General features: G+C 35.5%; 1 protein-coding gene across 1 annotated transcript; it reads right to left on the minus strand.

Annotated features, from left to right (window-relative positions):
- Nucleotides 1-636: 636 nt before the first annotated feature.
- On the minus strand, nucleotides 637-2,112 carry LOC111997137 (uncharacterized). The gene has a single exon (XM_065762495.1). The coding sequence runs from the start codon at nucleotides 2,110-2,112 to the stop codon at nucleotides 637-639; it is 1,476 nt and encodes a 491-aa protein (XP_065618567.1).
- Between the last annotated feature and the right edge of the window lie 11,876 nt (nucleotides 2,113-13,988).

Below are 13,988 nucleotides of genomic sequence, written 5' to 3' on the forward strand. Positions count from 1 at the left end.
GGCCAAATGGCATTACCTTATAGTGGTAGTTACCAATAGGGGTGACGAAAGCGGTCTTTTCCTGGTCGTCCAAGACTAAGGGTATTTGGTGGTAGCCTTGGAAGGCATCTAGGAAGCTCATCCGAGGATGGCTGACCGTGGCATCCACTAGCTGATCGATCTTTGGCATTGGGAATGGATCTTTAGGGCAAACCTTGTTTAAATCGGTGAAGTCCACGCACACTCGTCACTTCCCATTCTTTTTCTTCACTACCACTGTATTCGCTAGCCACTCAGGGTAGAAAACTTCCTTAATAGCTCCAACTTGTTTGAGCTTCGCTACTTCTTCCCTTACTGCCTCAGCGTGTTCCTTGAATGGGCGCCGAAGAGGCTACTTCTTAGGGGTTACTAGTGGGTTTACTCTCAGATGATGACAAATGAATTCCGGGTCAACCCCGGGGCTTCATAGGTGTCCCAGGCAAATACGTCAAGGTTTTTCCTGAGGAATTCTACTAACTCTTCCCTTTCTGGAAGAGGCAGCTCGGATCCGACTTGAAAGAATTTTTTTGGGTTGTCTCCGATGGTGAATTTTGTCAGATCCTTGCACCTAGCTCCTTCTTCTAGATTCTCGGCAGGCAGTTCCCGAGGCTTTAATTGCTATAAACCCTTCTCTTCCCTAGACGGGTGCTCGGCTTCGGGTTCATGCTGAATGGCGGCCACTAAGCATCGGCGGGCTATGGACTGATCCCCTCGGATCTCATAAACTTGTCCTTCGGACGGGTATTTGACTTTCTGATGCAGAGTAGAGAAAACAGCCTCTAGTGCATGAAGCCAAGGTCTGGCTACGATTGCCGTATAAGGTGAATACACATCCACAACTACGAAATCCACCTCCACCACTTCAGAACCGGTTTGCACAGGGAGGCGTATCTGGCCTTTTGGGGTGACAGCTCTTCCCTCGAAACTCACGAGGGGAGAGTTGTATGACGTTAAGTCCTGAGATTTTAAACCCAGCCCCTTGTAAAGATCGGGGTACATTATCTCCACGGCACTGCCCTGGTCCACCATCACCCTCTTCACGTCATATCCCCCAATTCTGAGGGTAATTACTAAGGCGTCGACATAGGGTTGGATGGTCCCCATCTTATCTTCATCCGAGAACCCTATGACCAGTTGCACTGCTACCTTAGCTCTCTTCAGGTTTTGGCAGGCATCAGTTATGGATGAACGGGCAATTGACATCACCTTTGAGGGCAAGGATCCTGTTCTTCCTGGTGCGGCGAAGACGACATTGATAGTTCCTAATGAAGGCTTGGATGGATCGTTTCTTCGGGATTCTGTGCTTGTCTGACTTTCTCGGCCACTAGAGTGGTGCAGAAGGTGTTTTAATCTACCATCCCGAACCAGTTGGTCTAGGTGGTCCCACAGGCTCCTGCAATCCTCCGTGGTATGCCCATGGTCCTGATGATACTGGCAGAAGAGATTATGATTGTGCCTTTCGGGGTTTCCCACCATCTTATTCGGCCATTGGAAGAATGGTTCGCCCTTAATCTTTTCCAAAACTTGGTGTACTGGCTCTTTGAATATAGTGTTGACTGTTTGAGGGTTTGTTGATCCCGTCGCAGAAAAATCCCTCTGGGGTTTACTGCCGCTGAGTCGATCCGACCTGAAATCCCTTCTTTCTTGGGGGATAACCTTTTCCTTGCCCTTCCCCTGTTGCTGGTCTTCTTCGACTCTTTTATACTTTTCGATGCGGTCCATCAGCTGACGCATGCTGGTGACTAGCTTGCCAGACAAAGATGTCCTCAAGCCATGGTCAGTGGGGAGGCTAAGCTTGAACGTGTCGAGGGCCATCACATCAAAGTTGCCCTCCATATCGTTAAACATCTCCCAGTACCTGTCCGAATACGCCTTCAGAGTCTCACCCTCTTGCATGCTCAAGGATAGCAGGGAGGACAAGGGCCTGGACACTCTTCGATAGGTGACAACACGCGAACCAAAGGCTTGAGTGAGTTCTTTGAAGGAGCTGATGGAGTCTTCCTTTATGTTGTCAAACCACCTCATCGCAACCGGTCCGAGGCTGGAGGGGAAGACCTTGCACATCAAAGCTTCGTTCCTAGAGTAGACTGCCATTCGCTGATTAAAATGACTGACATGTTCTACTGGGTCCGTTTTACCATTGTAGATGGTGAACGCAGGTTGGTTAAAACGCCGGGGGAGTCTCGCTTCCTCAATCCTGCATGTGAAAGGCGATCTAGAGTTTGGTTCAAGGCCTTACTCATGGCATCGTTCCCTATATCTCCACGTGGTGGGCTCGGAGGTTGCTTCTCATGACGACGCTCCTCCTGGTAGGAAAAGGACTCACTGACTGGCGTTCGCGATCTTTGTTGGTAAGTGGGATCCTGTTGGTCGTCGGACTCCTTATCGTAATATGAAGGAACCCGTTTCCGTTTTGCATGACACAGCTCTCTTTTTAACTTTTCAACCTCCAGCTGCAAATCCCGGTTCTTTTGTGCATAGGATATGTAACTCCCATCACGTGACTGGCTTTGCCCAGTATGCACGGTGTGTGCACTGCCCTCACGATCCTGTCTCTGCTCCAAATTAAGGAAAGGGTCCGCATGCTGGGATGCCCTTAACTCTGCCTGTTGTTGGCCTCGTTCAGTCATCCTCCACTATTGTTTTCACCCCTGCACAAACTCTTCCCACAGACGGCGCCAATTGTAGGGTCTAATTTGGCAGCCCAGGCCCAAGAGGGATGGGTTACGAGCCCAATGAACCCAAGACAATGAATTTGTAGAGAGTGGGCGAAAGAGCTGGGTTGAGCACGAATCAAACAGAGGTTAATTATAGTGTTTAAGGATTCACTGACACAAGATCATGCTCATTTTTTTTTTACAAATGTCTGTCCGAAGAGGTATGTTATTGAATGTAAGGTGATTACAATTCTTGGAACTACAGTAAAATTGTCTAATTCTCCTCCCCCCTTTTTCTCCAATCCCTATTATCAGAGACCTCTCTTGCTTATATAGCACCCTTTTTTATCATCTTCATCGTCCACTTGTTCTTCATCTAAGCATCCACTTGAGTGCATGTCCCATCAGGTACTCTCTTTACCCCTCCGTGAGTGGTAGTAGCTGAGATTACACTGTTCAGGGGTCTTCTCCACATTAATGCGGCCAAAAAAGCAGCTGCAGTGCATTTAATATGGTGATGGCAGCTTTTGCTTAAGATATTTTCTCGTTCTAATCATCCCCAGATATGCCCAGAGCTTATCTTTGTCGTTGGGATTGCCTGAGAGTCCATTCGGACCTTCTATTCGTTAGCTGGGTCAAGACTATTTATGTTCGAGGAGTGTAAACTCTTCGGACAAAAGGTGATCTCTTTGGACATTACTCTTCCTTTACTTCTGGGTTGGCTGCATTCAGATGAATTCTGCCCCGACCCGCTATTACTCTTAGGACGTACAGTACTCCTCAAGACAGGGCCCACAGCCCAATAAGTATGTTTGGGCTTTTACCCCCCACATATCTCATGCTATAACCCTCATCATAATCTATATCATCATAGTCCATGTTTCTAATTAGTGTGTGCCTAACCTAAGTGTGAACAAGCAAATAGATGATGAAATGATAAACGTATTTATCCTATTTCTAAGCAATTAATAATTACTAGCGGAACTATTACTAACCACTGGTAGCCTTGTTATCAGGACCACCTTCTCGGGAAACTCTATTGCGGGACCACCCAAACACACATCTGTCCATCGGCTAACAAAAAACAGGCTGACTAATGCGAAACTATGTTTTGCCAATGAGTCTTAAGACTGACCAACGCTAACAAGGAGCAAGTAGTGGCTATGTATTAATAAAATTCCTAGTAACTTCTTAATTGCAATGAAATAAAACTCATACATCTACCATCCATGGCTCTGATAGCAATGACTCCTCAGTTCACACCAGATGGCTATTATTGTGAGACTTTATAATCTAAATCAAGCAGAAGAAGAACCGAATGCCTACAAAAAAAAAAAAAAAAAAAATCAGTTTTTACCTCTCAAAAAAATCTATGGAAATTTTCTGATGAGGTGATGACCATGAGCACATCACATGCACTCAAATAAAATGGAGGAAAAAAAAAATCTGGTTACTGTTGTTGATTGTGTGAAAATTTTTTGAATGAAGCTCTCAGATTTTCTCTCGGGCTAGGAAAAACAGAAAGAAGATTGAAGAAAGAAACAGGAGAGACGGCCTAAGCCTATTTTAGTCAACCCGCTTATTCCTCTCTCATCTGAGCTATTCTCTCTCAAAGCCTTTCAACACTTTTGCTGCATCGACCACGTCCCCACTTTGCTATTTTTCTTCAATGGGTTTCTCTCAATTTTCATTATTATAAAATCTAATATCTACCATTTACTTTTCAGCTGTCCTTTGATTCTCATTTTTTTTTTTATTTTTTAGTTCTTGATTGTTTATTTATCTTTATGTTGTTTACAGAGAGCCCACTTTAATTGTTACTTTTTAGTCTTTTATGTATTACTATTTTCTTTTAATTGTGGAAGAGAAGGTGTGAATTTGTGTTCCTTTTTTTTTTTTTTTTTTTTTTGGGTCTATTTTTGAACAAAAAATTGAAACTTTTAAACATGGTTGTTTGGATTGTATGTGATATGAATGGAGCAAGGGAAAAGTTTTCATTTTGATCCTTTTCGCCCTCTGTTGCTATATGGGATCTCTTTTCATGGTTATTTTCTTTTAATTTAGTAATTTGGCAGAGTTTCATGAACAAATTTATTGGCTTGTTTCTTTCTTTCTTTTTTTCTTTTTTCATTGGTAAATTGTACATGCACCCAATGGGTGTTAAATGCACGACCAAATTTATAGTTTATATGTATAATAGTCTTCAACTCTTCATATAATACCGGAATGTCCAACAATAGATTGTTAATGTTGTATGAATTATGATACACTTGCACTTGATGAATCAATACCTCTTTGGGCCCGTGTTCAGTATGAGTATGTGGATCATGCATTCGGTGTGTGGGAATTCCAATTCTATTTTTCATGTTGAGAAAGTTAATTTTGGGTCGTTAACATATGCTTTTGTTTGCATAATATGTTGCTACACGCATTCTAAATGTTGATTCCATATTTATCTAGGGGTTCGGTGAATAAGGAGCTGAAATTTTTTTTTCAGTATAGGACAGTGGCGAGGAGGATAATAGGAAAAAATGTCTTAAGTCTTGCAAGGAAGTTGGTGAAGTGCCTCAATGACATCTTTTAAGACCTATAATGACGTTTTAAGAAGCCTATAGTGACATTTTTTAACTTGACCTTAATGAAATCGAGTTATAGGTAAAAAAATTGTCTATAACTCGATTTTATTAAAGTCAAGTTAAAAAACGTCACTATAAGTCTTAAAAATGTCACTATAGACTCATTAAAACGCCACTATAAGGCTTCAGAATTTTTTTTTCTAACTCGATTTATCATAAATTGAGTTTTAAAAGAGGGGCAAATCCTTACTTAGTTTGAGAAAGGAGGGTATAAAGCTAATTAATTTGCCCGAAAAGGACAAAAGCCCATTTTGTCCGAGTATTATATATTCATCACTTTATGTCTCTTTACAAATAAATAGTAAAAAAATAATATGTACCATGAATAAGTCAAATTTTATAAAACAATAGTCTAACATAATAACATTAACATATACAAGATCAAAATAATTTTGTCAATTTTCTAATATTTAAAAAATTAATAAAATTATTTTGATCTTATAGGTTTTAATGTTATTATGTTAGACTTTTTTTTTTTTTTTAATCTTATATGTGTTATAAGATCAAAATAATTTTGTCATATTTTTATGATTTATCAAAACTTTTGAACCAAACACTAGTGAAAGTAAATATGATTTCATATCATTTATAATAAGTTATCATATTTTCTATGAGATTGTAAATAATATTTCATCATATATAAATTTGACATTCAATATAAAATAGACTATCTTCTTTCAAAGTAAATAGTGAGAATTCTAGTTTAAGAATATAGGATATCAAAGATAAATTGAAATGGGAAATTATGCTATCTCTATTTTTTGGGCTAGATAAAGAGAAATTAGATTAAAAATGGGCCCATAGAGACAAGGCCTTAGGTAGAACTAGAGACAGTAAGCGGCCCAAGATCAGAAGAACTTAAATTGCATCCCGAATCCTTTTTGTTCAATCTGAGGTTGAGCTCTCTCTCTCTCTCTCTCTCTCTAATAAACCATCTTTGCTTCATCGACTAGGTACCACTTTGCTGCTAACCAAAAGGTGTGAAGAGAAGCCCNTGTCAGATTTTTATGATTTATCAAAACATGCCTTATTAATCAATATTACATTTTTTATAGAATAAAAAAATTTCAAATAAAGGATAAAAATAAAAGTAATTAAAAAGCATATAAGGTGAATACAACCATAATAATAAATAAAAATTGAACAATAGTATAGTACATTAGAAGAAATTATATTTTTAAGTTTTGTAACTCAATTGACACTTTTTGATGTTTTCAAAGGAAATATCTAGACTTCAAATTCCCCCTCCCTTGTCTAATTACCCAAAAAAAAAAAATTGTTAGTTAAAGGGTATTAATTCAGGGTATAATTATCATTTCAAAGAAAATAGAACATTCCCAAGCCATATCTATCATTTTAAAAGGGAATTCAAATTTTCCCAAAATTTAAATATTTCTTTGAGATTTTTGCAACTATACCTAGGGATGCTTGAAATCTTCGAGAATCCTAAAATACCACTTTGAACCAAACACTAGTGAAAGTAAATATGATTTCATATCATTTATAATAAGTTATCATATTTTCTATGAGATTGTAAATAATATTTCATCATATATAAATTTGACATTCAATATAAAATAGACTATCTTCTTTCAAAGTAAATAGTGAGAATTCTAGTTTAAGAATATAGGATATCAAAGATAAATTGAAATGGGAAATTATGCTATCTCTATTTTTTGGGCTAGATAAAGAGAAATTAGATTAAAAATGGGCCCATAGAGACAAGGCCTTAGGTAGAACTAGAGACAGTAAGCGGCCCAAGATCAGAAGAACTTAAATTGCATCCCGAATCCTTTTTGTTCAATCTGAGGTTGACCCCCAATCTTTTTTTTTTTTTTTGCCAAAAGAAGAGAGCCCGATCTTGCTGCAAATCTTAAGAATCTCATCTAACCAAAAACAACATACACACCACTATTAGTGTGCTTAAATGTTTTTTATTTTCTAATATGTAATTTATTTTTTTGTATAAATAGCCTAATAAATTTCAACTTAATGGTTGTTTCTATACATAGTTTACAAATATAGAAGGATTATGAGTATATAATATGAATTATTATTTTCTAATGTAATGCAAAAAGAAAATATATATATATATATACACACATAAACATAACCATGTATATATGTTTTTATTTTCAGCCCACAAATAGATTTGTCATGATTTAAAATAAGAATAAGAAAACATAAAAATTCAAATGTCAACATTTAAACTTATTAGGCCGATTATACTTTTTCCTCATTTGTTTTGAACATAAAAATAACATTTTAATTGTAACATTTTGCATAATGGTTACTCCATAAGTACAAGTTCTTGGGAGGTGGAGGGGCAAGGGCCAAGATTTAAGTCTTTAAGAAAGAGTTCAACACACATATACACTTAAATTAGACTAGAACAGTATAATTCTATCTTAGATTAAAAAAAACATATATATTTGTCTATGCCTAAACTCCCTCGAAACTAACATTTATTGCCCTATGACTACTATTGTAGGATGACACCAAAGTATTGATCTATATTTTCCAAAAATATTGTAAGCTTTGCCTAAGAAGAAAACAAACTGTAAACTACTATGCAACTGTGTTTGTTCAAAGTATTAGTCTCAAAGCATGAAAGCCGATGAACTTCTGGATAACTATAAACTATTGACAAACTATAAACCGTTACCCATCTATGTTATTTGCCTAGATAATAATATCTTAAGATAATTCCAACGCATTAATAAATTTTCACTAATAAGATACATTACTAAAAATAAAGCATTTATGGCTTAACTTTTTGAAGATGACCCCAAAAGCCTTGGTATTTTTCATTACTTTTTATTGGTCCACTGTTAATATCCACTATTGCAAACTTTTTTTTTTTTTGACAAAACACTATTGTGAACTAAATGGCAGTATTACTCTTTATTATTATTATTATTTGGTGTCATGCTGAATAACATATTTGACAAATTTTTTTAGAATCCAATGATTTTCATTTCATTTGACAAATTTTGTTAATTTTGACGAAAAGTGCTATAATAACACATGATATGGTTGCCAACTTACATCTATCATCATATCTAAAATTATAAGTGGTTTTATGCTAACTATATGCTCTTCTTAATATTATTATTCTTAGTATAAAAATATGAATTAACAATGTCTCGTATATAGTTTTAAATCAATTTATATATTAAAATAAAGGAGCAAAGGTGTAAACAGTCTAATAAATTGACTAATTTGCATGAAAAAAATTTCATATATATATATATATATATTGTTTTTGTTTGAATAAAAATAGCATATTATATATTAATGTTTATGTTTATGGTTTAATTCATTAGGCTATTTGTAAAAGAAAAATAAATATGGTCATCAGATGCATTTTATAATTCATACTTAAACAAAATATGGTTATCATTATTATTTTTAACTCTTTAAAAGCCTTGTAAGAATATTCTTTTGAAGAAAATGCAAAATTTTCATGCTTGAGAATTTTATTATAGGAAAAAAAATATTTTACTTCTTAACTTAATTTTTGTTATTGTAATGCAATAAATTAAGGTTTAATATTTTTAATTATAGTTTTTGAATAATTCTATTCTTGAATTATCTTACTCAAATGATAATATTCTTTAAAATAAATAAAAAATTTTAAAACTAAAATTTCAGTATGTTATAGAATTATTATATTTAACAAAGAAATAATTCTTATTGAAAGTTTTTTTTTTTTTAGATTCTTATTGAAAGTGATGTCACATTTAATATAAAAATAACAAAACTCTCAATTATTGCAATGAGTGATAAAATACTTGCATCAAAATTAAGAAATTGATTTGGCACATGACATANATGCTTATGTTTATGAAGTTTTTAGTTGAATATTATATTCTAAAATTTATTATTATTTTTGTGATGCCCTAAGCTGATGTATGTTATTTGGGTGTGTCTTGAGTTTCACATTGGTATCTACTTTAGTGATATGAAATTTATTAACAGCTACAAACAGTCTTAATTGTGACTATATTTATCTTTTTGGGGTATAAGAGTAGATGTGGCTAATGTTTAGCCTTAGGTGATTACAAATGGTATTAAAGTCAGCCTAGTAACCTGCGTGGGCTCGAAGACACCACCCCAAAAAGTGAGCCCTAATGAGATCGTCCTTTTGGATTATAAGCGCAAATATGGTTAACATTTTTTCTTGAGTCATTACAATTTTATATGTTTGTAAATTTTTTCAAAAAATTTAAATTATATGAAAAATAAACGGTAAATTAGAATTCATTAGGCTATTTGTAAAAGAAAAATAAATATGGTCATCAGATGCATTTTATAATTCATACTTAAACAAAATATGGTTATCATTATTATTTTTAACTCTTTAAAAGCCTTGTAAGAATATTCTTTTGAAGAAAATGCAAAATTTTCATGCTTGAGAATTTTATTATAGGAAAAAAAATATTTTACTTCTTAACTTAATTTTTGTTATTGTAATGCAATATGTGGGGCCAGAAAATGGGTAGCCTTGGCCCACTCCAAACCAGGCCAAATGGCCCACGCCGAGGATGCTAGATGGATCTGAGGATGAAAGCGCGAAGACCAACCTCTGATGAGAATATCCGAGATGACCGTGTCCTCGGGTGTCCGAGACCTCGGAAAAACACGAGGCCACCCCACCAAAGGAATCCTTAATATCGAGGAGGAGAGGACCAGTGCACGGCGGCGACAGGAGCACGGCGAAGGAGCAAGCCTTAGGTGAGCAGTCACCTTCGTATTGAATGCGCTCACCTAACCCCCTGGCCGTATTAATAGGATGTAACTGCTTGGCAGGGCAACATCGATCATGGTGAGCCACTTGAATACGGATAAGACCTCTGATGGGACAGAGGGTCAGAGCGGAAGCCAATGGATGATAACAGAAGAAGAAGAAGCAAGATTAAGGAAGGAGGTAGTGTTGGTTTTGGGGGGGAAGGGCCTCCTCGGACGGGGGCCGAGGAGCTAACGTTAGTTGTAAACTGGGCTTACTCCCCTTCAGGGAGAAGGAAGTGATTTGTATTCCGTTGTTAAGGAGTGATTTGTATTCCGTTGTTAGTCTGTTAGGGCCTAACACTTCGATCCATTCTCTAAAAATGTATTGTTGGGGAACTTTTTTAAAATGGAGTCCCTACAATTGGCCGTCTGTGGGAAGGATTGTGCACTAGCAGGCGCAACGGGCGATCGTTCCTAAGTAGTCATTCTACAAAAGGTTGGCAGTGACACATCAAAAAAAGAAAAAAAAAAAGGCAAACATTGCATAAAAGTAAAAGATTCAAAGTAGAAGATTCAACAAAAAAGAAAGAAACTTGATATTATTTTATAAACAGAAAAGTACAAAATACAAACAGAGGCTCAGGCAGGCGTGTTTTACAACTATCTTACAAGCTAATTCTACAAACAGAGGCCCAAGTGGACCTGTTCTAAAACTAGCTAGAGGAAGGGGGTAAGAAATTGATTTGGCACATGACATAAAATTAGATATATATATATATATATATCTATATTATATATAATAGGATTCTCCTCTTTCAACTTGACTTTTATGTGGTTCAAAACTACCCTCATTAATAAGGATAGTTTCATTTAGAAATAGGGTCATAAATATCAAATAACAAATTTCATTTTGTATTCGAAAAAGAAAATTCCTAAAATTTAGGATTTTTTTTTCCTTCAAAAAGAAATTACAATTATTGCTTATCTTTAAAGTTTATCCTTTTAATTTTTTGAAAAAAAAAAATCTAAATTATAATAGATGCAAATTATTAATCTTTACATAAAAAAAAAAAAAAAAAATTAGAAAAGTCTTTGAGCACACACGTAAACGCGTGTTCAGAGGCTAGTATATATATATATATATGTGTGTGTGTGTGTGTGATGATATTTTTCTAGGAGAGAAAAAAAGATTTAAGTACACACAATGAATATGTTATGTTGATATTTTTAGACCTAAGTTTTACCGTAGGTATATAAAAAAGTGTAAAATATTTATTTTTTGATAACTGTGTAAGATTATTTTAGTTTTATTTAAATAGAGTTATAATCACATGAGTCATAATTATTGAAGTTATCAATTTTTTTTTTTTTTTTTTGAGAAAGAAGTTATCAATTAATTGTATATGTCCTGAGACAATTCTAGAGATGAGGTTTGTCAAGAAATTCAAAGAGAGAGAAGCTTGAAGGTTCTCTTTTAAGTAAGAACCCTAGAAAACTTCTTCTCTCAATTATCTTCTTTAAATCTAATGCCTATGTAGAAAAATTTATCAAGCAAAATTAAAGTCAATTCTCTATAAAATTTGACATTCACTCTAAAATTGACTATCTCAATTTCAAAGTAAATAGAGAGTACCTAAGTATGAAAATATATGATGTACCAAAGATAATATGAAAAAAAAAAAAAAAAAAAAGAAGTTAATTGAGGAGTGGTGCCTTAAAGAAGGTACGGTAAAAATAATAAAGAAGAATTTTGAGGAATTAAATTGGCATTTACAAATTGCAAAAACGACGTTGTTTTAGTCAACCCACTTATTCCTCCATCAAAGCTATTCTCTCTCTAATTTAGGAGTGGCAAAATAAGTCTAAACTCACTTGCTCACTCAAACTTGTCCACTTTAATTAAACTCAAACTCGCCTAATTATTAATTGAGTTAAATGAACAATAACATCAACTCATTTAAACCTAATAATAATATCAACTCATTTAAACCTAATAATAATTGGGTTTTAATTTAAAAATCATTCAACCCTTTTTTTTTAGATGGACCCATTCAACCCATTTAACCCAAATATAATATACCCAAACTCAAATTACTCAATCCAGCCCATCCCAAAAAAAAAAAAACCAGCCCTCACCTCAGGCGTTTCTGGGTTAGTTTTCATTTTCACCCATTTTCTCGGCCTCCAATCACGGCTTCAGCAGCTTCAAAGCTTCGGACACATCAAAACTCTTCAAAGCTTCAGCAGATTTCTGAGTTGTTCGCCGGAATATTCACGTTATCTCTTTCCGGTCACTCCAGCGCTCATCGGTAAGCTTCGAATCTCGAATTTGGTTCCTCTCTTTAGTTACTCAAAAATCTTCTTTTGCTTTCCTTCGTTTTCTCCGTTACCAAACAGTTTACATCTTCACATTTCACATACATGGTAATCAATGCATTCACCACATCCACATCTAACTCAAACCCAACTCTGCTTTTGCTTACCACCCACCAACACATTCAAGAAAACACATCCCTCTCCTCCATCTTCCCAAACACATACCAAGCATTACCCAGATCACCAAACCTCACAAACATACTCAACAAAGCATTACCGATGCTTACCGAAAAGATAAAATTAGAAGATGTAAACTGTTTGGTAACGGAGAAAACGAAGGAAAGCAAAAGAAGATTTTTGAGTAACTAAAGAGAGGAACCAAATTCGAGATTCGAAGCTTACCGATGAGCGCTGGAGTGACCGGAAAGAGATAACGTGAATATTCCGGCGAACAACTCAGAAATCTGCTGAAGCTTTGAAGAGTTTTGATGTGTCCGAAGCTTTGAAGCTGCTGAAGCCGTGATTGGAGGCCGAGAAAATGGGTGAAAATGAAAACTAACCCAGAAACGCCTGAGGTGAGGGCTGGTTTTTTTTTTTNACTGGAAGCAAAGGAGTAGGGCCCATCAGAGGAGGAGGGGATGAGTGCAGATGACTTGAAGGAGATAGAAAAACTCACTCTAATGGAGGAAACGAGCTGGAGACAAAAATCAGGGGTTTTATGGTTAACAGAGGGGGACAGAAACACAATTTTTTCATAGGATGGCAAACTCCCATAGGAGTTCAAATTTGTTGACAGAGGAGGATGATGTTAAAGACTCAAAAATGGGAATTATCGGTTTTTATAGGAACCTCTATTAGTACTCTATCAATTGGAAACCAAAAGTGGATGGAATTGAATCTGCAATTCTTTAGGAGGGGCATGGAGCATTGTTGGAAAGACAATTTAAGGAGGGAGAAGTACGCAAGGCTCTGAGCCCAGATAGTTTCACTATAGAACACTAGCAACGATGTTGGGATGTGATAAAGGTGGATGTGGTGAGATTTCTACAAGAATTCCATATGTTAGGTACATTTAGAGGAGTCTTAAACTAACAAAGTAAAACCCAATAAGATAAAATAAAGTCTTAATACCATTGGAAATTCTAGAATAGTCTAATACCAGATACAATTTTAGAAATAACTTTTCATAAATTTTCAGATCTGCCCCTGCACATAGAAGGAAACAAGTACAACTCTTATACTTATGATCCATTTGATTGGCCTAATTCATGCAAGATTCTTTAAGCCATCATTCAAATTTTGATATGCCATCCTAAGTTCTTGCATCCAGGACTAGAAAAATTAACTTATCAAGCTAGTAGATTTTCAATAACCAAGATACAGGAAAGAGAATGCAGGCATGTGAAAAGAGATACAAGAAAAAAAAAATAAAGTATTAAGAATGAAGAGAAGATAACATGCCTGGCCTCTCTTGCAAAATAAATACGTTTCCCTAAGTCCCACACACTCCGTTGAAATTGCCGGGCTCTTCTCTCCAGCACATTCCTTAAATGATCGATTCTGAACCTGTAGTCAATACTCTTGTATCTCTTTTCACATGCCTGCATTCTCTTTCCTGTATCTTGGTTAT

Source organism: Quercus suber, unplaced genomic scaffold (genome assembly GCF_002906115.3).
Source record: "Quercus suber isolate HL8 unplaced genomic scaffold, Cork oak 2.0 scaffold_460, whole genome shotgun sequence".
NCBI lineage: Eukaryota > Viridiplantae > Streptophyta > Magnoliopsida > Fagales > Fagaceae > Quercus > Quercus suber.